At 40.8% G+C, this 27,110-nt stretch overlaps 1 protein-coding gene across 1 annotated transcript; it reads right to left on the bottom strand.

The window, feature by feature from the left end:
- Positions 1-9,814: 9,814 nt before the first annotated feature.
- LOC135462779 (uncharacterized) lies at positions 9,815-18,689 on the bottom strand. Its single transcript, XM_064740034.1, has 5 exons — positions 18,672-18,689; positions 18,250-18,308; positions 14,459-14,794; positions 11,986-12,206; positions 9,815-11,383 (listed from the first exon to the last, which is right to left on the bottom strand). The coding sequence occupies exons 2-5, from the start codon at positions 18,302-18,304 to the stop codon at positions 11,201-11,203; spliced, it is 795 nt and encodes a 264-aa protein (XP_064596104.1). The 5' UTR covers positions 18,305-18,308; positions 18,672-18,689; the 3' UTR covers positions 9,815-11,200.
- Between the last annotated feature and the right edge of the window lie 8,421 nt (positions 18,690-27,110).

The following is a 27,110-nucleotide window of genomic DNA, read 5'->3' as shown; positions in this document are numbered from 1 at the left end:
AGTAGTTTACAGAATTCCTCTCTTATAGTGAGAAAGTCAGCCAGTCGGTGACGAGCTTCTCTCTCACCGTCTTTGTCGAATGTTGGCCTAGATTGTCAAACAGTGGTCGACGAACTGGAATAGAATTGTAGAAATACTTCTGGAACAGAATGTTCCAAAAATAGTTCAGAAACAAAGCACACTTTAAAGAGGTTTTCAGTGGGAGCCGATGGCTGGTTGGCCTTAAGAGACCTGTAAGCCCGACACTGCACTTTGGCCCTGACATCTTGGCAGACGAGAGTTCGAATGGCCCGCTTCGATCAATCGGCAGGTCACGCCCGACCAGATGTCCGTGCATCAACTTTGGTATATATCACCGTGATATATACTTTCCGTATTTGGTGTTTCTAGCAAGATGCCGACTTGTGGCTCTAGGTTCTGTCAAGTAGGTTATTTCTTACTGTTTAAATTTGGCATGTCGGAGTGTAAGCCATGAAACCATCTTCTCGAGGATGCGTGGAATTCTCCTTTCTTTTTCTGCTGCTTACTCGGAGTAGGGGTTCACCGTAGCTGGCCTCCGTAATGTGGTGTAAAATAATGGTGGCTCCTCTCAGCCAACATATTCTCTTGCTACTAAGATACGGATAAATAAAGATTTGTTTATTTGCCCCGTTTTTTTGATTATCTCTACAAAAAAAAAGAACAAAAAAAAACAAACAATACAAACAAAGGAAAAACGGCGTCTAAAATCAAAGCCTTTGCTTTAAGTACTGAGGGTTGTGCTGGACCAAAGAGGCAGACAACAAATCTCAGATCAGGAGACTGTCCTTCGGTAATACCAAATAATATTATTTCAACATTTCAACAGCAGAGGACGGACTACTCCTAAGACGTTGACAAATCTGAAAGAAACTCACATGCATACGCTGACACGACAACGACTGTCGTGATGCCACAAAGGACGGTATATGCTGCACGCAGTTGAGCTAAAGGATTGTCGATTACTAATTAGATCACGAGGTGCTCTTACTGACAGAACGTTTTTTCAAACATGACGTTAAAAGGCCTACAACAAGGCCATCACATTTAGTACACAATGACAATATTAAAGGCTTTCCATATTAAGGGATCTGATTTGTTTTACTAGCTTTATACCAATCTGTGTTGAGGTCTAAACTCTACTTTTTGACATGTTCTTGTAGTGAACATTATCACTGGCGGCAATTGGCAGCGAAACCGTATGTTGTTTTTTTTAATTTAAACGACATAGGCCTCGTGTCACAGGCTCGAATCTCGTCAGATTCCCCCTCCAATGGGACATTAAACACCATTGAAACTAACTTCCGTCGTGTTCATATCACGGAACTGTGTAAATTTATATGAGACAGCTATAGATGTTGTGATTGAAATCGAAAGTGACTGTGTTCTTGTCAAATTTGAGAAGATACACATTAGTAACTATCTAACCAGGTATCAGAGAGGAAACCCACGGCACCCTGGAGTAAGTGAGTGAGTGCTTGGAGTTTAACGTCGTTCTCAACAATTTTTCAGTCATATGACGACGAAGGAATCCGTAGGGTGTATGTAATGTACCTTCTTGTTTGCCAGACGGATTTCCACCGTTCTTTGATTTACTGCTGCTTCACTGGGACGACTTACCGAAAGTAAGTAAGCTGCACCGCTCGAGCTATTATACTGATACGGGTCAACCAGTTGGTGCACTACCCCCTTCATGCTGAACGCCAAGCGTGGAAGTTACAGCTTCCTCTTTTAAAAACTTAGGCGTGACTCGACCGAGGATTGACCCTGGATTTACCGCTCCCGTAGCGGACGCTCTACAAACTGCACTATCCGGGCCGATATCGCACCTGGGAAGTTACTATCTTGAGCAGGTATCAGAGAGGAAACCCACCACACCTAAGATAATACACATCAGGTACTATCTAGAGCAGGAATCAGAGAGAAAAGCCAACACACCTAAGATGATACACATCAGGTACTATCTAGAGAAGGAATCAGAGAGAAAACCCACCACACCTAAGATGATACACATCAGGTACTATCTAGAGCAGGAATCAGAGAGAAAAACCCACCACACCTAAGATGATACACATCAGGTACTAACTGCGGCAGGAATCAGAGAGAAAACCCACCACACCTAAGATGATACACATCAGGTAATATCTAGAGCAGGAATCAGAGAGAAAACCCACCACACCTAAGATGATACACATCAGGTACTAACTGGGGCAGGAGTCAGAGAGAAAACGCACCACACCTAAGATGATACACATCAAGTACTGTCTAGAGCAGGAATCAGAGAGAAAACCCACCACACCTAAGATGATACACATCAGGTACTAACTGGGGCAGGAATCAGAGAGAAAACCCACCACATCTAAGATGATACACATCAGGTACTATCTAGAGCAGGAATCAGAGAGAAAACCCACCACACCTAAGATGATACACATCAGGTACTAACTAGAGCAGGAATCAGAGAGAAAACGCACCACACCTAAGATGATACACATCAAGTACTGTCTAGAGCAGGAATCAGAGAGAAAACCCACCACACCTAAGATGATACACATCAGGTACTAACTGGGGCAGGAATCAGAGAGAAAACCCACCACACCTAAGATGATACACATCAGGTACTAACTGGGGCAGGAATCAGAGAGAAAACCCACCACATCTAAGATGATACACATCAGGTACTATCTAGAGCAGGAATCAGAAAGAAAACCCACCACACCTAAGATAATACACATCAGGTACTAACTAGAGCAGGAATCAGAGAGAAAACCCACCACACCTAAGATGATACACATCAGGTACTATCTGGGGCAGGAATCAGAGAGAAAACCCACCACACCTAAGATGATACACATCAGGTACTTTCTGGGGCAGGAATCAGAGAGAAAACCCACCACACCTAAGATGATACACATCAGGTACTATCTAAAGCAGGAATCAGAGAGAAAACCCACCACACCTAAGATGATACACATCAGGTACTAACTAGAGCAGGAATCAGAGAGAAAACCCACCACACCTAAGATGATTCACATCAGGTACTAACTGGGGCAGGAATCAGGGAGAAAACCCACCACACCTAACATGATACACAACAGGTACTACCTAGAGCAGGAATCAGAGAGAAAACCCACCACACCTAAGATGATACACATCAGGTACTATCTAGAGCAGGAATCAGAGAGAAAACCCACCACATCTAAGATGATACACATTAGGTACTAACTGGGGCAGGAATCAGAGAGTAAACCCACCGCATATAAGATGATACACATCAGGTACTATCTAGAGCAGGAATCAGAGAGAAAACCCACCACACCTAAGATAATACACATCAGGTGCTGTCTAGAGCAGGAATCAGAGAAAAAACCAACCACGCCTAAGACGATACACATCAGGTACTATCTAGAGCAGGAATCAGAGAGAAAACCCACCACGCCTAAGACGATACACATCAGGTACTATCTGGGGCAGGAATCAGAGAGAAAACCCACCACATCTAAGATGATACACATCAGGTACTATCTAGAGCAGGAATCAGAGAGAAAAACCATCACACCTAAGATGATACACATCAGGTACTATACAGAGCAGGAATCAGAGAGAAATCCTATCACACCTAAGATGATACACATCAGGTACTATCTGGGGCAGGAATCAGAGAGAAAACCCACCACATCTAAGATTATACACATCAGGTACTATCTAGAGCAGGAATCAGAGAGAAAACCCACCACACCTAAGATGATACACATCAGGTACTATCTGGGGCAGGAATCAGAGAGAAAACCCACCACACCCAAGATGATACACATCCGGTACTATCTGGGACAGGAATCAGGGAGAAAACCCACCACACCTAAGATGATACACATCAGGTACTTTTTAGAGCAGGAATCAGGGAGAAAACCCACCACACCTAAGATTATACACATCAGGTACTAACTAGAGCAGGAATCAGAGAGAAAACCCACCACGCCTAAGATGATACACATCAGGTACTACCTGGGGCAGGAATCAGAGAGAAAACCCACCACAACTAAGATGATACACATCAGGTACTATCTGGGGCAGGAATCAGAGAGAAAACCCACCACACCTAAGATGATACACATCAGGTAGTATCTAGAGCAGGAATCAGAGAGAAAACCCACCACACCTAAGATGATACACATCAGGTACTAACTGGTACAGGAATCAGAGAGAAAACCCACCACACCTAAGATGATACACATCAGGTACTATCTGGGGCAGGAATCAGAGAGAAAACCCACCACACCTAAGATGATACACATCAGGTACTATCTGGGGCAGGAATCAGAGAGAAAACCCACCACACCTAAGATGATACACATCAGGTACTTTCTGGGGCAGGAATCAGAGAGAAAACCCACCACACCTAAGATGATACACATCAGGTACTATCTAGAGCAGGAATCAGAGAGAAAACCCACCACACCTAAGATGATACACATCAGGTACTATCTGGGGCAGGAATCAGAGAGAAAACCCACCACACCCAAGATGATACACATCCGGTACTATCTGGGACAGGAATCAGGGAGAAAACCCACCACACCTAAGATGATACACATCAGGTACTTTTTAGAGCAGGAATCAGGGAGAAAACCACCACACCTAAGATTATACACATCAGGTACTAACTAGAGCAGGAATCAGAGAGAAAACCCGCCATACCTGAGAAGATACACATCAGGTACTGTCTGGGGCAGGAATCAGAGAGAAAACCCACCACACCTAAGATGATACACATCAGGTACTACCTGGGGCAGGAATCAGAGAGAAAACCCACCACAACTAAGATGATACACATCAGGTACTATCTGGGGCAGGAATCAGAGAGAAAACCCACCACACCTAAGATGATACACATCAGGTAGTATCTAGAGCAGGAATCAGAGAGAAAACCCACCACACCTAAGATGATACACATCAGGTACTAACTGGTACAGGAATCAGAGAGAAAACCCACCACACCTAAGATGATACACATCAGGTACTATCTGGGGCAGGAATCAGAGAGAAAACCCACCACACCTAAGATGATACACATCAGGTACTATCTGGGGCAGGAATCAGAGAGAAAACCCACCACACCTAAGATGATACACATCAGGTACTTTCTGGGGCAGGAATCAGAGAGAAAACCCACCACACCTAAGATGATACACATCAGGTACTATCTAAAGCAGGAATCAGAGAGAAAACCCACCACACCTAAGATGATACACATCAGGTACTAACTAGAGCAGGAATCAGAGAGAAAACCCACCACACCTAAGATGATTCACATCAGGTACTAACTGGGGCAGGAATCAGAGAGAAAACCCACCACACCTAACATGATACACAACAGGTACTACCTAGAGCAGGAATCAGAGAGAAAACCCACCACACCTAAGATGATACACATCAGGTACTATCTAGAGCAGGAATCAGAGAGAAAACCCACCACATCTAAGATGATACACATTAGGTACTAACTGGGGCAGGAATCAGAGAGTAAACCCACCGCATATAAGATGATACACATCAGGTACTATCTAGAGCAGGAATCAGAGAGAAAACCCACCACACCTAAGATAATACACATCAGGTACTGTCTAGAGCAGGAATCAGAGAAAAAACCAACCACGCCTAAGACGATACACATCAGGTACTATCTAGAGCAGGAATCAGAGAGAAAACCCACCACGCCTAAGACGATACACATCAGGTACTATCTGGGGCAGGAATCAGAGAGAAAACCCACCACACCCAAGATGATACACATCAGGTACTATACACAGCAGGAATCAGAGAGAAAACCCACCACACCTAAGATGATACACATCAGGTACTATCTGGGGCAGGAATCAGAGAGAAAACCCACCACACCTAAGATAATACACATCAGGTACTATCTAGAGCAGGAATCAGAGAGAAAACCCACCACGCCTAAGATGATACACATCAGGTACTATCTAGAGCAGGAATCAGAGAGAAAACCCACCACACCTAAGATGATACACATCAGGTACTATCTAGAGCAGGAATCAGAGAGAAATCCTATCACGCCCAAGATGATACACATCAGGTACTAACTGGTACAGGAATCAGAGAGAAAACCCACCACACCTAAGATGATACACATCAGGTACTATCTAGAGCAGTAATCAGAGAGAAAACCCACCACACCCAAGATGATACACATCAGGTACTATCTAGAGCAGGAATCAGAGAGAAAACCCACCACACCTAAGATGATACACATCAGGTACTATCTAGAGCAGGAATCAGAGAGAAAAACCATCACACCTAAGATGATACACATCAGGTACTATACAGAGCAGGAATCAGAGAGAAATCCTATCACACCTAAGATGATACACATCAGGTACTATCTGGGGCAGGAATCAGAGAGAAAACCCACCACATCTAAGATTATACACATCAGGTACTATCTAGAGCAGGAATCAGAGAGAAAACCCACCACACCTAAGATGATACACATCAGGTACTATCTGGGGCAGGAATCAGAGAGAAAACCCACCACACCCAAGATGATACACATCCGGTACTATCTGGGACAGGAATCAGGAGAAAACCCACCACACCTAAGATGATACACATCAGGTACTTTTTAGAGCAGGAATCAGGAGAAAACCCACCACACCTAAGATTATACACATCAGGTACTAACTAGAGCAGGAATCAGAGAGAAAACCCGCCATACCTGAGAAGATACACATCAGGTACTGGTCTGGGGCAGGAATCAGAGAGAAAACCCACCACACCTAAGATGATACACATCAGGTACTACCTGGGGCAGGAATCAGAGAGAAAACCCACCACAACTAAGATGATACACATCAGGTACTATCTGGGGCAGGATCAGAGAGAAAACCCACCACACCTAAGATGATACACATCAGGTACTATCTAGAGCAGGAATCAGAGAGAAAACCCCACGCACACCTAAGATGATACACATCAGGTACTAACTGGTACAGGAATCAGAGAGAAAACCCACCACACCTAAGATGATACACATCAGGTACTATCTGGGCAGGAATCAGAGAGAAAACCCACCACACCTAAGATAATACACATCAGGTACTATCTAGAGCAGGAATCAGAGAGAAAACCCACCACACTAAGATAATACACATCAGGTACTATCTAGAGCAGGAATCAGAGAGAAAACCCACCACACCTAGGATGATACACATCAGGTACTATCTGGGGCAGGAATCAGAGAGAAAATCCACCACACCCAAGGATGATACACATTAGGTACTATCTGGGGCAGGAATCAGAGAGAAAACCCACCACACCTAAGATGATACACATCAGGTACTATCTAGAGCAGGAATCAGAGAGAAAACCCACCACACCTAAGATGATACACATCAGGTACTAACTAGAGCAGGAATCAGAGAGAAAACCCCACCACACCTAAGATTATACACATCAGGTACTGTCTGGTTCAGGTATTAAACACAGGAGAAACACCTGAGAAAATACATGAGGTAAAATGTGGATCGGCCTCAGGCAGAGAGGAAATTTATCACACGCCAGAAGTGTACACATCAGTTAATATGTGGACCACGCCTTGGGCAGAGAGGAAACCCAGCACACACGTGAGAAAATGTACAAGGTAATATGTGAGGAACTGAACTGAATGGAAACAAAGCATTCCTGATAAGATACACATCTGATAATATCTCGGTCCGAAGATAGACTGAAAAAAACTGTCCCCATCTAAGAAGATACAATCAGGTAATAAGAGACGAGGTATCAGACAGAGCGGATATGCACCACACCATAGAAGATGGATACCATGTAATGTGTGGATCAGGTGTCAGCCAGAGAGGAAAAAAAGCTCTCCGAGAAGTTACACGTCATGTGATGTGTGGACCCTGTATGAGACAGAGAGAAAACCAGTTTCCCTGAGAAGTTACACATTAGGTAATATGAGGACCAAGTGTCAGACAGAGAGGAAACCCACCACAGGTGAGAAGATACACATCAGGTTATATATGGACAAGTTTTCTCATAGAGAGGGAACAAAGAAGTTACACATTAGGTAACACTCGTTCACGTATCAGACACAGTGAAAAACACATCATACCTGAGAAGATACACAATAGAGATACACATTATTCATGCCAGGTATCAGACAGAAAACACACTATAGGTCTGAGATACACATCCGAGAATATTCGCACAAGGTATAAGACACAGAGGAAACCCAAAACAGCTGAGAAGATACACATCAGTTAATAGATGGACAAGGTATCAGACACAGCACACCTCAGAAATTACACATTACAGAATATGTGTACTAAGTATTAGACAGAGGAAACCCACCAAACCTGAGATACCATGTGAGAATAATCATACCAGGTATGAGGACAGAGGGGAAACACACCAAACCTGAAAAGTTACACATCAGGCAATATGTGGACGAGGTATTAGACAGGGAGGAAACCACACTACAACTGAGAAAATACACATCAGGTTGTAGATGGGCAAGGTATCAGAGAGAGAGGAAACAAATCACAGCTGAGAAGCTACACATAAAGTAATATGTGGACAGAGATAAAACCCACCGCACTTGAGAAGTTGCACATTAGTTATATGTGCACCAGGTATCAGACTGAGATTAAACCAGCACACCTGAGAAGATACACCTCAGGTAATATATGGACCAAGTATTAGACAAAGAGTAAACTCACCACACCTTTGCAGATAGACATTAGGGAATAGTATTATCAGGTATCAGACAGAGAGGTAAGCCAGCACTACTAAGAAGATACCCATCAGGCAATTTGAGCTAGTTAATGTAAAATTGGCCAACGTAAAATTGCTACATACGGTGCATGATTTTAAGACACTATAAAGAACTATATACTACACATTCTTTAATTTTACTGAGCATGTATTTCAGAAGTTGGAACAGAAAGTACAAACAATGGGCAAAATATCACCGAGTCAGTCATATATGAATACAACAACAACTGACTTCAAAATAACATTAATTTGCTGAGCATGTATTTCAGAAGTTGGAACAGAAAGGACAAACAATGGGCAAAAATATCACCGAGTCAGTCATATATGAATACAACAACAACTGACGTCAAAATAACATTAATTTTGCTGAGCATGTATTTCAGAAGTTGGAACACAAAGGACAAACAATGGGCAAAATATCACCGAGTCAGTCATATATATATATACAACAACAACTGACTTAAAAATAACAGCAAGCAGTTGAAACAGAACAGTGCACTTGTGTACAACACGTAATCTTGATCACAGATTGTAATAGCTACAGTAGTGATGATATAAAACCACTCCTTTATTTAAATGAGGTACAAGAGACCATTACATTTGCAAAGAGTGAATAACGGGGGCTATAAATTTGTAGACTTACTGTGAAATACAAATATGTTTATTATCTAGTAAGTATTTAGGACCACCTATTGGTATTTGTCCTTGTTGCAATGTAATGTTCGAAATAAGGATGTGATGTATGTCTAATGAATTTATTTGAAAGTAAAAAGACTGCATATAGATGATTGGACAGACGAGCCCATAGCTCTTGGTTAGAAGTCTGTCGATAGATGATTAGATGAATGAACCCATGGTTCTTGGTTAGAAGTCTGTCGATAGATGATTGGATGAATGGGCCCATGGCTCTTGGTTGGAAGTCTGTCGATAGATGATTGGATGAATGAACCCATGGCTCTCGGTTAGAAGTCTGTCGATAGATGTTCGGATGAATGAACCCATGGCTCTTGGTTAGAAGTCTGTCGATAGATGATTGGATGAATCAGCCCATGGCTCTTGGTTAGAAGTCTGTCGATAGATGATTGGATGAATGAGCCCATGGCTCTTGGTTAGAAGTCTGTCGATAGATGATTGGATGAATGATCCCATGGCTCTTGGTTAGAAGTCTGTCGATAGATGATTGGATGAATGAACCCATGGCTCTTGGTTAGAAGTCTGTCGATAGATGATTAGATGAATGAACCCATGGTTCTTGGTTAGAAGTCTGTCGACAGATGTTCGGATCAATGAACCCATGGCTCTTGGTTAGAAGTCTGTCGATAGATAATTGGATGAATGAACCCATGGCTCTTGGTTAGAAGCCTAACAAATCTTCCGACCACAAGCCGGAGCTGAAGATAAAGGACATGGATTCGACCACACCAATCAACTGATTAATTAAATATATTTATTTAACACCGTGTTCAATCATGTTTTATTTACATGGTCGCGGCCTGGTAAATTGCTGGAGGTAACCAGCTTACCCGGGTAGAACCGCCGACATTTGTCACGTGACAAAACCTCTTATGGTTAAAGGCATGCATAAATCAATGGCGAATGAAAAATGTTTACGAGGTGACTGACAATTAGTTTATATATCAGATTGTTGTGAAATTCACACAATATTTTGTACAGAGTCTTCTGTTGACCGTTATGTTAGTTGGCACAGTATGATGTTGAACCCCATTCTGAGACGGAGGTAATTTTTTTCAGCAGCTGAGGTCCATTCTACAAAGCTGTTGCACCGCTGCCCCAAGCGCCTTTCACTGCTTGTATGGTTTGAATTGAAAATTTTGTTCTCGACAGCTTTGTAGAACGGGACCCCTGGTGTCATCGCTGGATTAGTTTCTGTGGAATGTTTCGTGGTTACTCACATCCTGACATTTTACTGTGTGCAACTTGGTCGAAAATAACAGCCCATAAACTAATTACCTTTTGAATGAGACAGATTTGTTACATGAAAATGGCAGCCTCCGTGGTTCAGTTGGTTAGCGAGCTAGCGCAGCGTAATGACCCAGGAGTGGTCGCAGTGAGTTCAAGTCCAGCCCATGCTGGCTTCCTCTCCGGCCGTACGTGGGAAGGTCTTGCAGCAACCTGCGGATGGTCGTGGGTTCCCCCCGGGCTCTGCCCGGTTTCCTCCCATCATAATGCTGGCCGCCGTCGTAGAAGTGAAATATTTTTTAGTACGGCGTAAAACAGCAATCAAAAAAAAATTAAGCGAAATATTCTTGAGTACGGTGTAGAACTCCAATCAAGTAAAGAAATATATATAAAAATACACATATGCGTTTTATCATTTGTTTCTGAAAACCTGCAGATATATAATATTTAGTACACACTCGTCTTGCTATGGCGTGAACGTGCCCGTCCGTGTTCCAGTATTGACGTATATTGCATCCCCGGGCACTTGCGCGGAATTCACATAGACCGGAGCATCGTTAACGGTAGACTCCAGATTCTCGCCTTGTAATTCTCTCCGCAAATCGGTGTAGATGTGGCTGTTCGTACCAAACCTGTGGTCCATCTGCAACTTTCAACAACAGAACACTTTTCATGTGTATAGGTAAAAAAAAAAATGTAAAGCAAAATTATAGCGTACACAGCCAAACAGCGTTGTTCAGTGTAGACGCCTGCGTCCGAACGTAGTTTTACTTAAAGCTCTACACCATCCCGGCCTTCCACTGAAAGACTGTATAGGCCTAACACAATGAAATGAACGTCCTCTGAAGTAATTTGGGCTATACACACATAACTGGCCTGTGCAACACACTGTGATGACAACAGTGCCAGTAGGAATGTACTCGGACGTCATACCACCTTTTCCTCTTCCTACTCACTTCAGGCGAATGTTTTCAGGAGATTATCAAACTAAACCTCTCGTGTTTAACAGGAGCTACTCGAGCAATAAAGCTTTGTTTAAAGTTAAAAACAAATTTCCCGTAATGTCGGAGTTCATAAAAAACAGCTACATGGTTGATGACGTCATATAATGCAAAAATCTGAAGGCATTTATCTCTCATAAGCAATCTAAGAAAATAATGCAATCATTTTTACGAATATTTCCAGCTGTCCATCTGATCATTCTTACTTTTTGTAAAGTTTTTTTTTCCACGGTGATTTGTTACAACTTACCTGATTTCTGTTGCGGAGCTCTGATGGTCTTTGTTTCATGTTACACAATTGTCTCAGTTTGAACGCAATTGTTCCTCTGTGCAGAAAGATGAGTAGTACTAACAGTATTGCTGACGTCACACCAAACCCCGCCGCCAAGGCTGTGACGGCCACAAGTCTTCCTTCAAGGTCTTCTATTTGAGTGCTTTGTTCACAGGTCGTAACTGTTGAGTTGTCTCGGCCTGCAAACAAAGACCTTCGTATCAATTTCTTTGTTTATTAATCTGATTGGTCTTTTTACGCCGTACTCAAAAGTACTTCACTTATGCGAAGACGGCCTGCATTATGGTGAGAGGAAATCCGGAAGAGCCCAGGGGAAACCCAAGACCATACTTAAAGCTAAAACTGTTTTTTTGACTGAAAAACTTTTTAAGTACGACGAGAAAACCTAAACATGCATGTATGGTATGCTTAGATAACAGCTACGGAGCCGAAAGAATTCTCAGTACATGTAGGCTACAAGGCCTGAGCTGAATTAAATGAGTTTATTTAATTCGACTGGTGTTAAACGCCACATACACACAATCTTTCATCCATATAACTGCGGATAGTCGTGGGTTTCCCTCGGGTTCTGCTCCGTTTCCTCCCACCATAATGCTGACCGCCGTCATGTAACTAAAATATTCCGGGGTACGGAGTAAAACACCAGTAAAAAAGATAAATATCAATTAAATAAATATAACAACATATCCACTGTAAACCACCGCCCTTGGTCGGGTACCAGAGAAACCTCCGGGCAGCCGAGGAAGCAAGAGCTGGGTTCGAAAACGCGACCCCAGGGACCAAAGATCTGACAGTGGCATCGAGTTCACCGTTCGGCCATTCGGTCAAGGATATGTTTTATTTTTATATTAATACATTCAAGAAAACCTCGATGTTTACACTTCATCAGCCAGGCGGCGTTAAAAGTACATTGTGTTCCACTAAACATCATCGGATTGTTGTAATAGTTCCCACAGTGTTTTTAACAGAAAAAGAAACAAAACAGTTATAGACGAAAAATATATTCAGACTAACAGTGAGTAAAGATTAAATTAAATGCTGTAGCATATAAAACGTTTTTCTCTGTTGAAAGCACTATGACCAGTATCGCAAGATGTGAAATGGTTTTATGTACATCCATTTGATCAGGTTTTGTCTCATTTACTCCACCTGGAAGGCTCAAAGTATTCAGTCCGATATTGTATATCTCGGCTTATGATTGCAGATCAGGGGAAGCAACTCTTGACAACAATCCGAACGCTGAAATTGGTGGCCTTCTTCCTAATGTCGGTTTTTTTTCTTTTAAAATATTCGAATGGAGATATAGACGTATTTTTAGAGATTCATAATGACAAGAGTTGCCGGTAACTCGTCACAATGTACTCGTGGAAGCGGTATGTATTTGCATATGAACACAATGCAACTGAATTGCGTCCATCCACGCGTAAAGTCAATATGGAATATGACATATTCTTGAGTTCGGCGAAAAGCTCAGTGAAATGCATAAATTCATACTAAAACATGACCGGCATAAAATCAATGATAACATCTTCAGAATACCTCTAAACACTAATCAAAATATTAATGATACAAGCTTCATCTAATTATTCATTCACTGAATGACTGGACTTAGCACACTGTGTTGTATTATTATCTTCTAACACACATAGGTGCCTCAGTGAGCTGTGGGTAGCGTGTTAGCTCAGCGCAATGACCGAGGAGCTTCCCACCAGTGTGGTCGTTGTGAGTTCAAGTCCAGCTCTTGTTGGCTTACTCCCCGGCCCTACGTGGGGAGGTCTACCAGCAACTTGTAGGTTGTCATGGGTTTTGTCCGGGTTCTGTCCGGTTTCCTCTCACCATAACGCTTCCCGTCATGCATCGAATAAGTAAAAAATTCATGGGTAGGGCGTAAAACCCCAACCAAATCAATGTCCAGCGTCCTACATGTAGAATTGAAAAATTCCTGGGTACGTATACGACACTAATCAAAATAATAATCACACTTCGAATCCATTTAGGGGCCTCCGTGGCTCAGTCGGTTAGCGCGCTAGCGCAGCGTAATGACCCAGGAGCCTCTCACCAATGCGGTCGCTGTGAGTTCAAGTCCAGCTCATGCTGGCTTCCTCTCCGACCGTAAGTGGGAAGGTCTGCCAGCAACCTGCGGATGGTCGTGGGTTTCCCCCGGGCTGTGCCCGGTTTCCACCCACCATAATGCTGGCCGCCGTAGTATAAGTGAAATATTCTTGAGTACGGCGTAAAACACCAATCAAAAAAAAAAAAAAAAAAAAAAAAAAAAAAAAAATCGAATCCATTTACTCATTCACCGATTAAACTTACCTCACTGCATTGTGATGACATTTTCGTTCATACGCATTAGTTAATTGCTTGACTATGAATTCTGATTCACGGCTAAGTTCACGGCAATACATGTATTTTTGTTCACTTTACATACCTGTTTCGACGGTGGAAGTTGATTCAAACTCATTAGTTGTCGCTCTTGAGTTGGCTGGGAACGTTGTAGCCGGGTAAATAGGGTCAGTTGTTGCATCCTCAGTTGTACTTGTACTTTCCATCGTGGTAATTACCGGATTCACCGTTATTGTTGATGGTGACAGCGTTTCGGATGTATCGGTGGTAATGTCAGAACTGAAAGTCGTCGGAAATACCGTTGTGAACCCTGCTGTTGTTGTTAGATCAACAACCGTTGTTGATGGTCTTGTCGTTGTGGTTTCAACACTCGTTGTAGTTACAGTCCATTGTATTGTTGTGGTAACTGCATCTACACCTCCTTCAAAAGTTGTCAAAGTTTCACATGTAACGGAAAATTAATGTGGGATTTCAAAATTCACAGCAAAATTATTCATGACGTTCAATGAAGACAACTACGCGCTATCCATTGAAGTGAAACAGTACTGTATAGTTAAGAAACAATAGAACTACTATAGAACGATAAGATGGAGTATTTCTACATAGAAACCAACATGCCTGTATCTCTCACTCAAATTGATGTAGGCTCAATGCTGATTGGTTGAACGATTTATGGAGTGCTTTCATACAAATAAAACAACCGACTGAAGCGCAACACTGAACTGGCCTGAGGCGTTAAGAGCATTCGGGAGAGTGTATATACTTACTCGCACCATTTATGAATCATTACGATTAGGAAATCATCGAAAGAAAATCAAACTCGTGGATGCGATTTGGGCAACCAGTAACCCTAATTATAAAATAACAACAACCCCCCCCCCCCCCCAAAACTTCATTGTCACTGTGTTATAATGTTTAAATGATTGATTTAGGTTTGACGACAAATTTCGGTCACATGTTGATTATTGTTATGTTTGTGCTCCATTTATTACCAGTTGCAGCTGAAACACAAGTGCTGTTTATTGCTCTCTTTAGAAGACTTTTGCACGACAATGCATCACGAAATACGTCACTTTTCGGTGCCTGAGATTTATTTTATTTAGCCTGTCAGATACATCCAGATCGAATTAAACTGATTATCTACAAAGACAAACGACTATTCAAGAAGATCAAAACTTCATCTTGAGCTCCAAGACAGACGCAAACTAATAACCATCTTAGTCGCATTTTCGTAACAGGCAGACCAAAGCCTAACCGCGGACATAGTCCAGTAGTCAGTAGGCCTATATATTGAGGTGAAGTGCATATGACATATATTTCTAAAGGCGTGAATTTAATGGGATTTTTTGTAGGAAACCGCTAGAAATTAAATCCAGGCATACAAAGCTAGTGTTCTGCCAACGAAAAACACGATGTGCCTTTGGAGGACTGCTCAGTGTGATGATATAGTTAGGCATTTCAAACTGTAACTTAAGATCACAATATTGTTGTCACGGCTGAGTGAATTTCAATGAATATGGACAGTTTAAGCTCTCAAACGTTGGTTATTCTTCCCCTGGCCCTCAGTACATTTATCCAGCCATAAAGAAAGGATTCAACCACTGATTCAATCGACTTCACCCGAATCAGGTATGTTTTGGGTACGCAGGGAAGGGTAGTGTCGAGTCAAAAAAAAAACAAAAAAACTGTGATTTCAAAACTGGGCAATCATGGCGTGACATTCAAATTCTGTGTTAGTATATATTGTTGAAACTGACGTCAATCCCCTAGTTGAATCTGTCCAGCTCCAGACAATTCGGTCGTGGCATTTAACTAATGTGGATTGACATGTACCTGTCGTAAATCCATGGTTTATTAGGCGGTTCCGTTCATACTACATGTACTAGTACTGGGGTTATTGTGATGAGGCAGGAAGTGATGTCAGAAAGCACATAAGATCTGTCTCTACCATTCTTTCTATTTTTATTGATACACATAGATTATCCTTATCTGAGGTAAACACAACATTATTCTAATCAACAGATGAAATAATTTTATTGATAATTACTTCCACGCAAGGACACCGGTGGTAACGCTAAGCTTACGATCGTGGCAAAGCTTGCAACGGTCAAGCTTGTCTAGTGGTGGCAGTGATGTAAAGTGAGCATAGAGCGCCGGCACATGCGCTGTAAGGAGCAAGGGGTCCTCCACCCATACACCTTACTGACAGGTGCCTGTACAGGTGCAAAATTTCTCGAGTTCGTCGTTAAATAGAAAAAAAAATAAAGAAAAAGAAATGAAATAAATAAAGGATTAAATACATAGAAACCTAAATAGAATAGAATAGAAAAAAATACATTTTTGAACCTTCCTAAACCATAATATTGATGACGTAAAGCTAGAAAGTTCGCATATTTGGCGTTATAAATCCAACATTTCTTGCCTACTCAAGTCGGTTCCAAGCAGCGTACATGCAGGTAATAGTATGTTGGTAACCCAAGGTGCTAGCATGTCAATTACGTCGCTGCTTTACGAGCGTAATACTAAAGAGAGTTTGACGAATTTTACAAAAAATCCCCAGCAAACAATTCACACACCGCATGGAGCTACTCTTTCATCGGCGTGGTGTGCATATCTGCACCTCGGATGTGAAGAAGTTCGTCAGTAACTTGCCACAGGTCGATGGTTTAACCCGGGCACTCTTGTCTTCTCCACACATATAAATGACCACCACAGTGTAAAAAAAATTCTTGCGTTTGACGGAATCAATAAATAAAGTAAACTTTTTAAAAAGTAAATAAAGTTTTGGGCATGCAGGCAAAGCTGAGAAGTTTTAAGTAACCAGTCATAACTCCCCCATTCGGTATCTCAACTTGGCTCTGGTTTTTATGTCACGTTCGTACTAGACACGTCTGGATTGCCAGCCCTCAGTCCTGCCCTCCAAACGTCAAGGCGTGCCCAGGCGGCCAAATTTTACGATGGGTTGATGAAAGGTTACCTCCATGAGGGTGTGGTAAGAATCAGATAATGACAACTACTGTGTAACGGCTCGGCTATTTGTCTACCAATGGCTGGTTTACGTGTGGCTGGTAAATACCGTCCACTGGTAAAGTTTACTTAGCTATACCGTCAGTGAGTTCCATAATATGTAGACACTGAAGAAATATGAATGCTTGCAATGAAAGAAAGATAAACAAAAAAAAAAAAAGAAACGAGGTGTTGATCGGGAGAGTCGAAGTTTTAAGATTTTTTTTTTTTTTTTTTTTTGCAATTTCGACTTTTTTTCTGTCGTCAATTATATATTTTCGGACTTTTCTTTTGGATATTTTTTCTCAAAATGTTCACCTATTTTCACACACTTCACGTGTATCTGTCTTAGTGCCGGTTAATGCACAGAACCAGAAATGAGGTGTTTGGTGACATGCCACAAGAAGACGCACTCTACGTGTACACACCTAATGGCCTCTCGCCGTCCTATGACGCACTCTACCTACACACACCTAATGGCTCCCCTCCGTCATATGACCCACTCTACGTACATACACCTAATGGCTCCCCTCCGTCCTATGACCCACTCTACCTACACACAGCTAATGGATCCCCTCCGTCCTATGACACACCGTACGTACACACAGCTAGTGACTCATCGCTGTTTTATGACGCACTCATAAAATAGAACAATAGCTTTGATTTCTGTTTTACGAGAACTCTTTGGCATGCTGATGTTACAAGCAAACAGTGCTGCCGTCGGATGTGCTGCGGCTGTGGTGCTTATCGAGGATACCTTTACAGTCCAAGCTTTTATGGAGATGTTATTTAGTTACATTTACTTGGTAATGAATCAGTTAGTTTCATAATTTGCTTTTTTAACCATAGTAAATAACATTAAATACAAACCTGAAGAGATAAGAATACTTTGTATTATCATCATCAGCCATTTCGATGCACACATGTCCCTGGAGATAAAGGAAAATTCAAGTTAGAAATCTGACGGCAATTTAAGCACAGACCTATACCAGTTTGAATAACTGGTATAGCAATAACTGGTATAACAATAATAATTGTAACAGTATAGCATTGCACATTAAAGAAGAGATGGGCCTAAATATGAGTGAATGAACGAATTAATGAATGATTGACTGAATACATTAATGTATTATTACTGGTTAGCGCAACGCTGGGAACATTTTAGCCAATACGTGGCCAAAAGATAAACATGAAGGCAAATAGGAAAATTTCAATGCCAACGATGACAACAACACAAAAGTCAATATTATCATTAAAACTGACAACAACAATGAGTTAGTAAAGACCAGTACCTATACCTGATTTCTAACCATGAGACTTTCTAACCAAGTTCCACAGACTTCTTTACTAGTAATACTGAAGAAATGACAGCCGAGTCTGTACGCTGTGCACCCAGTGCAATCCTCGTATATCAGCTATAACTTCGTACATGCCAGCACTCGCAGGTGCACTCGACTTCAGTCCCACGCGAAGTCATGTAAGTGTACCTATATTGCAACGCTGTAGGATGTTAGGTGAATGTACGTCACGTGGTGACAGACTAATTGTATTGCGTCAAACAGCATCTGGTCTAAATTACACAAAATCCTCAAAAAGGTCAAACACGTTTTTACAGTGCACGTCTTTTGTATATTAAATGAATATTTATTTATTTGTTTATTTGATTGGTGTTTTACGCCGTACCCAAGAATATTTCACTTTTAAGACAACCGCCAACTGTATAGTGAAAGGAAATCCGGCAGAGCCCGGGGGGAAACCCACGACTATGGACAGTTTGCTGGAAGACCTTACCACGTATGGCCAGAGAGGAAATGGATATTATATGATCTGGGCAGACTATTTTATTATTGTCTACATTTGCGCTCCTGTCAGAACAATACACTATACTTTTCATAGTACTGTGTATTATCGTCTCAAATTACACATAAAATTAGTCTTTTGTTTACTGGTCGATTTTGTTAAGTATTTAGTGCAGTCTTACATCTGCGCACAGTAGATTCACGATAGCCTACCAATGAATATTCAGCCGACGAGTTAAAATTTGTGTACAGAGATTACAGCCTTATTTGTTTTTCAAAATGATTTATTTGATTAGGAAATTAACATCGTACTACTTATTTGACGTTGGTCAGTATATCTAAATAGAGAGGAAGGACAAAAATAACTCCTTGACATACCCCCTGTCCACATGAGGTCAATGGTAGAGGAACGATCAGTTGTCGCCAGTACGCGTTTTGAAACCTTTTCATTGATTGTCAACCAGGAAGAAAGAAAGACACTGGTCTAAATGTTTTACTCATGACTGACCAATGAGAGACAGGAGCGCTACATAAAGCCAAAAAATAATGTCAGCTTGGGCTAAGTGAACTTTTGAAGTTTACTTCCTGGTTGATGGCTTTGACAGCACAAGGTGAAAGGTCAGGTATAGAAAGTGTGGGCCAATCGTTTTGCATGTTGTCCAGTTATTGTGACTGTCCTAGGAATCATGCCTGGATGTGTACTTTAGTAAATGTGTGTCGCTTATTATCCGCACAAATTTGCACGCTAAAACTGTTCCCTTCCTCATCGCATATGTATGTATGTATGTATGTATGTATGTATGTATGTGTGTGTGTATGTGTGTGTGCGTGTGTGCGTGTGTGCGTGCGTGTGTGCGTGCGTGCGTGCGTGCGTGCGCGCGCGCGCGTGTGTGTGTGTGTGTGTAGTTAGGTATGTATGTATGTATGTATGTATGTATGTATGTATGTATGTATGTATGTATGTATGTATGTATGTATGTTTGTGGTTTAGGGTCGCAATGAACACTTTCTCAGTCATTTGACAATGAGGAGTCATAATGTGAGTGTATATACATTGTTAATTTTTGTAACAGGGCAAGCCCATACCGCCAAAGTGTCACGCCCGAAGACACCAGAACCAAAACTTGTTGCTGATTCGCTTGGCGCTCAGCGCTGAGAGTTTAGAACAAGGAAACATGACTGGTTGGCCAGGTGTCAAGATAATGTGAATGAGTGGAATGTCATCTCTGGTGTCTGCTACATGACACCTCAGTAACGGAAGCACTTTGGTGGCTTGGAGTCATCGTGCAACAAGAAGCTATAATATATGTTCGCACACCTAAAGTCGTCATATAACTGAAAAGCTATTAAGTAAGACGTAAATCCCTAAGGATTCATTCGTTCATTCATACATACATTTATTCATTCACTGGAAAACCATGGGAGACAATCAAATAAGCCCGACGCGTGCACATGCACCAAAAACATCGTTTGACTGACTGCAACTAAACCGACACGTTTTTGTACTTCAACGTGTTTAAATACATCTTCATAGCATTGCGTCGGTCACATACATGTTACTTGCCCTAAAACTTACATATTTCAAATGCTGTCTTACTGAAACGCCGTGTCAAAGACATAGAACACGACATCTGTATTCTCAGTCACATCGCATGTGTATAGTCACCTTACTGAAGATTAGCTATTGTACTTTTATTTATTTATTTCAATGGTGTTTTACGCCATATTTCACTTAAACTACAGTGGGTATCTTTAGTAGGTGGAAAGTGGAGTCTAGTGAGAAAAGCCAGTATACTCTCCGCATATCACTACGTGGCATTAACTTCGATGAGAGCGCCCAACCAACTATGCACATACCAGCAAATCACCATGCATGCGTATATGACTACATGCATATATCTGTACGGTGTGTATTGGTTTCCATGAACAATAAATAATATAATTTTCATGATAAGACCTCTGTATTCTCGGTCACATCGCATGTGTATAGTTACAGTACTGAAGATTACCTGTACTGTGTTTTTATTTATTTATCTGAGTTATTATTGAAGTTACAGAAAACATGTATACGTGTACTTCTCATGTAAGTATGTCACTAAGCATAGAGTCTATCGGTGCGTACTTCGATGGCTTCCCGTGAACAGCTATCTCCTGTTTGGCTGTGTGCGGAATTTTCTCGTGCGTGTACATTGTTAATGGTTTCTCAAATTTCAGCGCTCTACAGAGAACCTGACATATCCTTGGGTTAGTGGAGTCCTTTATTGCATGGACATGCTATAGAGGCCTGCTATTCACACCCCAGAGGTTAAACTATACATGTTATATGTACTGCGTATAAAAGATCAAATGCAACAAGTTATGTGAAATTTTAGAACAATTTTTGAAATTGTTCAATTATTTGATGGGAAATACGTCTGGGCCGGTTTCATTAAGCGCACTTGCCTATGTAATCCCTTGATTTGTATGTAAGGTATGTATTAGAGAACTGAAGTGTGCTTAGCTAAGGAGTACTTAACACTACGTTCGTTTCATGAAAGTGGGACTTGACACCACCTTTCGTGTTAAATATTTCTTAAACTTCAGTCCATTGTACAAAAGTAAAATAACGTTAGGTGAATGGCTTTGAAAAAACTATTTAACCTGAAAATATGCGTAACCCGCACGTCCTCTTTAATAAAATGATTAAATATTTTTAAAAAGCGAATCCGGTTTAGACTATTTTTTTCTTGATACCGTTGAGAGAAGCCAAGCTACATATCCACCAAACCATACTTGAATACAATATAATTAAAACGTTCAGCATAAAGAGAAAACCACTTGAGTATAATACAATTAAAACATATAGCGTAGAGAGAAAACCTAGGGCAGCCACTACAGTGTGATAGATGGCAAATGGTCACACGTAACAAGTGAAATACGACCTCTTGTCAATTTACCTCAGTTTTATTCTAACTGTTTATGTAAATGCATAAATAATAGCATTAAGTAAAACAAATTCAGTAATGTTAATTGCAATTTATTAGACGTCGGTGGTCTAAAATTACGCCAAATTCTGTGTTGTCATCACATTAAATATACATTAACATTAAAACAGTGTAAAGGGAAGACACTCCTGAAAGATGAAATGATTATGTATCAACGCCACTTTGGCAGCATTTCAGGCATATCGTCATGAGACCCAAAGTTAGTATATTCCACTAAATGAATCATACCTCTTGTCTCTGTTTAGGAATCATTACTGCTGATTGTATTTTAGCAGCCAACTCTCTTGGGACCTGGGAGAGTGAGCGGGGAGGGGGTACTTACATATCGAATGGCCGTGTCGCAGACGTCTGGTACCTCCCTCGGTAATCTGTTTCACATTCTTAGAGTCATATACAGACGTCAAAAGTTAAGGTCACACGAGCACAGTAGTGGATGTGTCGTGGCAGTTTAAAATGACTGCCCCTCACTTCTTCTGTTCGGGGTTTGTGTATAGGGTTGTATGTAACCTACTTGCCAGTGAGACCTACAATACGTTAGTACTCAACTGTGTGTCGTTCAGCAAGTGTCTACCTGAGACACTACCTGACATGCAGTTATGGGGATAAAATGGGGTAATCTTTCAACCGTAGAATGAATTAGGGGGCATGCAATGTGCAATATCATTTAAGAGTCACTTAAGAGTCATTCCTTAAGTGCAGTACGCAGCTTTTTTTCACTAATGGCAATCACTTTTCACAGTGACACGACCAACCCCCCCCCCCCCCCCCCACTTCCCATCCCCCAGCAACATGACTTCAGCAGAATTAGGTAAAAAATATGCAATTGTTAATTGGACGTCATTGATCTGGAATTACTCAAACTGCTGTGTTGTCATCATATTTAACATACAATCACCTTAAAACAACGCAAAGGGGCTAGGTATAGGGGATGTTTAGTCCACCAGCAGAACCCTGGTTTATCAGGAATAAACAAAAGACTGATGTCTACCGTTCATTGATCACCAAGCTAACGAGAACAACAGAGGCTGGATAATGTAGAAAAAAAAGAACAATTATACTTGTTCGTGAATGGGATCGAACCAAAGTGTTGGATAAACTGGCAACTTAAAGACAATCCCAGTAATCGTTGCAAAATAAGACTTGCAAACACATGTGCAAACAGCTACAGATATTAGAAGTGAAAACCGATAATTGACTTACGTTATTCAACCATATGTTTCATTGTGTGTGCACATCGGAGACGTTTGAGAGACGGCGAAATTCAGAAGTTTTTGAGAGACGCTGATGCGACATGTTTACTGTCCTCCGTTATCAAATTAGACACACGCTTAAAACGTTTGTATGTACTTTAAGAAAAGATTCTACATTTTGACATTTTAAGTTTCTTTTTTTTCCTTGAGAGGTCGGGGTGAGTAGATGCAAAGAAATGGAGCATACTTTTTTAGATTAGACTGTTATATTTTTATATTAATGACAAAGTTATCTCCCAAGGCTGGCAATTGTTTTTCTCTTGCGTTGAATTTAATTTATTTATTTATTTATTTATTTATTTGTTTATTTATTTGTTATGGTGTTGAACGACGTTGCTCGAGAATGTGCAACTTTTCTGACGGCGGTCATGATGAGGGAAGAGGTGCTCACAAAGAAAATCACCGAAACTTTCTTTAGAGTGACGGAGCTTTAACAGCCTTGTATAGACATAGTCTAGAAAAAGCGCCCTTATTTGAACGGCTCCTTGTTTACAAAGCCAAGAAAAGTCATGCTAACCGGGAAGTTAAAACACAAAGAGCTGTATTCAATGCTAGTGTAGGTGAATGTCGTCTCAGGCATTTCGAGGCCAGATCTATTCAGCTCTAAATTAAAGACGAACGTTGTGATAACCGTTGTAAAGTACAGCAAGCAATCGTCCTAGTTAACACAGACGAGGGAGTTTTCCTTGAACCTATTTTTGCCTATGTTTGCCTACACATGTAAACACGGTACTCGATCGAGGTCATGAACCGAACCCTTCTGGTATAACCCTAGAAGATAAAAACCATGCATTGACTGGTGCATAACAAGATTTCAGGAGACGTCGAGCATGTATGGTGCCTTACAATTCAAAAATTGTGTTTTCTGTGTAATATGTATTTCTTGTGTGCTAATATGACAAGGGGAATACCCAGAAATATACCCATGAGCTCATACTCCACTTTGGCTGTGTTTTACACTATCAAACCTCTTCATATAACGTTTCTACATATCACATTGATTACAACTTACAGTTATAGCTTAAAATATCTATGGTGTCAACATCTGTAAGGATGTATCTAATTTTATTCAACATTGCTATATACATTTGGGACATAATCATATACTCAATAAAAAAGTAAACACACAAAGTAATTTTGTACTGTTTTCTCTCAGTATTAAATAACGAGATAACTCAACGATTAGGGATAGTACTCATTGTTGGTTGTGACTTCAATTTCAACCAGGTTTTCATAGTTTACGGCAATGATCCACGATCTATGGCAGCGTGAAAATAGTGTGGTCGGTAATCACATTTCACGCTCTGCGTGATGCTAACGACGGGCACGCTCAGCATTGAGTGTTATGAACTGTGATTACCGACGCAATTTTGGTGCAATCAGTCAGTTGCAATGAACACGTATCTGAGATAGTTTATACCCTTCCTTGCTGAGTAACAGGGTATTGCGTATAATTTAAAAAAAATAGAATTTACCGTGTTTAAAACTAAAGAGTTGCGGACTACCTACTGGGTTTGGCCATATATGCTTGCCAAAGCTGGTGGTTTAGTCCGGGCACACTGGTGTCATTATCCCGTAAAACTGGCTGCACTAATCGATCGATCGATCAATTAATTTATCAATCAATCAATCAATCAATCAATCAATCAATCAATCACAGTTTTCCACGACGATTTCTGAGTCTTACTGCCTATTTCCACCATACAGACTCTTTTTAAGTTTTTGTCTAATAAAATCGACGATTCTGTCCTAGTTGAGCAATTTAAAAATGTATTTCGTTTCTCTCGACCAGAAAGGGACATCAGGCATTAATATACTAGTATACATATCCGTGAAAACCTCGCTAATGTCTTACACAAAAAATATAAATAACTGTACAATTTACCTCAGTTGCAGTTTTAATTTTCATGTAAATGCGTATATAGTAGCAAATTACAGCCCTTCTAGCACCATAGCTTAAGGGGAACTTAGTATAAAAAAATGCAGTTATGTTAATTGCAGTTTATTAGATGTCGCTGGTCCAGAATTGTTTAAAATGCTGTCTTGTTGTTGTCACTTAACATACAATCACACTGAAACTTGGCGATGCCCAGAGCACCAGCAGAATCCTGGTTTATGCAAGAGTGCAATAATACTAAGACTTAGTCACCCACGTTTCCAACTATGATCCATTTTGTTATACATGGTGATTTACCATCAAGTTTTGGCTGAACAATTAGGCTGTAGCCAACAGTTACGGCTATGGCAAAAAGTAGAGGTAGTATCTTCCCATGGAGTCTAGCACCAGTTATTTAAGGAAAGGCAATGATGGAATCGACATTGTCATGCAAGGAACAGGACATTCTGCTTTTCGAGTTACTGGAATTTATCATTTATATCTTCGCTCCACCAAATAAGTCTCCACCTGAAGGGCTCTGTGACATTTGTTAACTGGGTGAGACGGATGAGGACTAAAGGAGTGCACCCATCATCAGCAGCAAATAGACAAGTGCTGGAGAAAAATACTACAGTCCTATCAATATTTTCTACCAAAATAAAACCCACCGTTTCTGATACAAGAAGTACACCAATGCCATGTTAATATTTAAAGGCAAAGATCACACTAGCATGAATTACATGCTGGATGAAAGGCCATTAAATAATGTCCAGGAAAGGCTTTGCTTCATTGTTTTAGAATATTTGTTTTCTGATCTAGTAAAATGCATTTAAAACTTTGAAATTTACTATGGAATTTTCATTTAGACCTACATGTATGAACGTATTCAACACACGGACATTGGCACGAATTATTTCCAGCCAAACATATTGCTATGGCGTCACTGATGCCCTCTAGGTCCCAACAAACCACCACAGAATCCTATGTTTTAAATGCATTTTGATTGGTTAGAGAAATTCTTACACAGTAAATCAAACTATTTTCATGGGCAGGATTTAATGGCCTTTCATCTGATTAATACCTTATTTTAGTGTTTTCTTTGCCTTTACTCCTACGAACTAACCAGAACGAGTATGAAGGTCCCAAGATCAGAGAGAAAGGGATTTTTTTCCATCATAATTATTGCTTGTTTGATAGTTTTTTTTCTTTGGCATTATTCTGATAACTGACGTTTGTTTGTAAAACTTGACAACAAAAGTAACATGTTTTTGTGTCACCCATTATTGCCAATGCCTGGCATGCTGATGTAGACCTTTGATAAGCATCCTGTGTAGACATATTATCGCGACATTTACTAACAATGATGACACTTGTGAACAATGTCACATGACTTTTTCTTTTTTATTTAAAATAGCGCACCCTATTCCGTCGTTTCGTAATGCACTCACTACTTCCCTTTTCATGAAATTACCTTCATCGACGGTAGATATATGTGTTTTTTTTCAGTACTAAAACAAACCCGAACTATGGGAAATATTGCCGTTTTCTTTGTCAGTTTCCAAATTCGCATGAGCAAATTGCACTGATTGAAAAGCAGTTTACCTTACCAGCAATTTTCACATGCGCATTAGTCACATGTAATCACTGTGGTTACTTAAACATCATCATACATTCCATCATGACACTGTGTAATTAAACTGATACCTATGTAAGTAGTGATTCCTTGAAAAGGGAAGTAACTTATGTATTACCAAAAAAACCCATACAAAGCACCTGATAACCGTCGTTTTGAGACGGAAATACAAAATACGTTCTTTTCAAG

Source organism: Liolophura sinensis, chromosome 2 (assembly GCF_032854445.1).
Source record: "Liolophura sinensis isolate JHLJ2023 chromosome 2, CUHK_Ljap_v2, whole genome shotgun sequence".
Classification (NCBI taxonomy): domain Eukaryota; kingdom Metazoa; phylum Mollusca; class Polyplacophora; order Chitonida; family Chitonidae; genus Liolophura; species Liolophura sinensis.
This window is presented reverse-complemented; position numbering and strand designations above follow the sequence as displayed.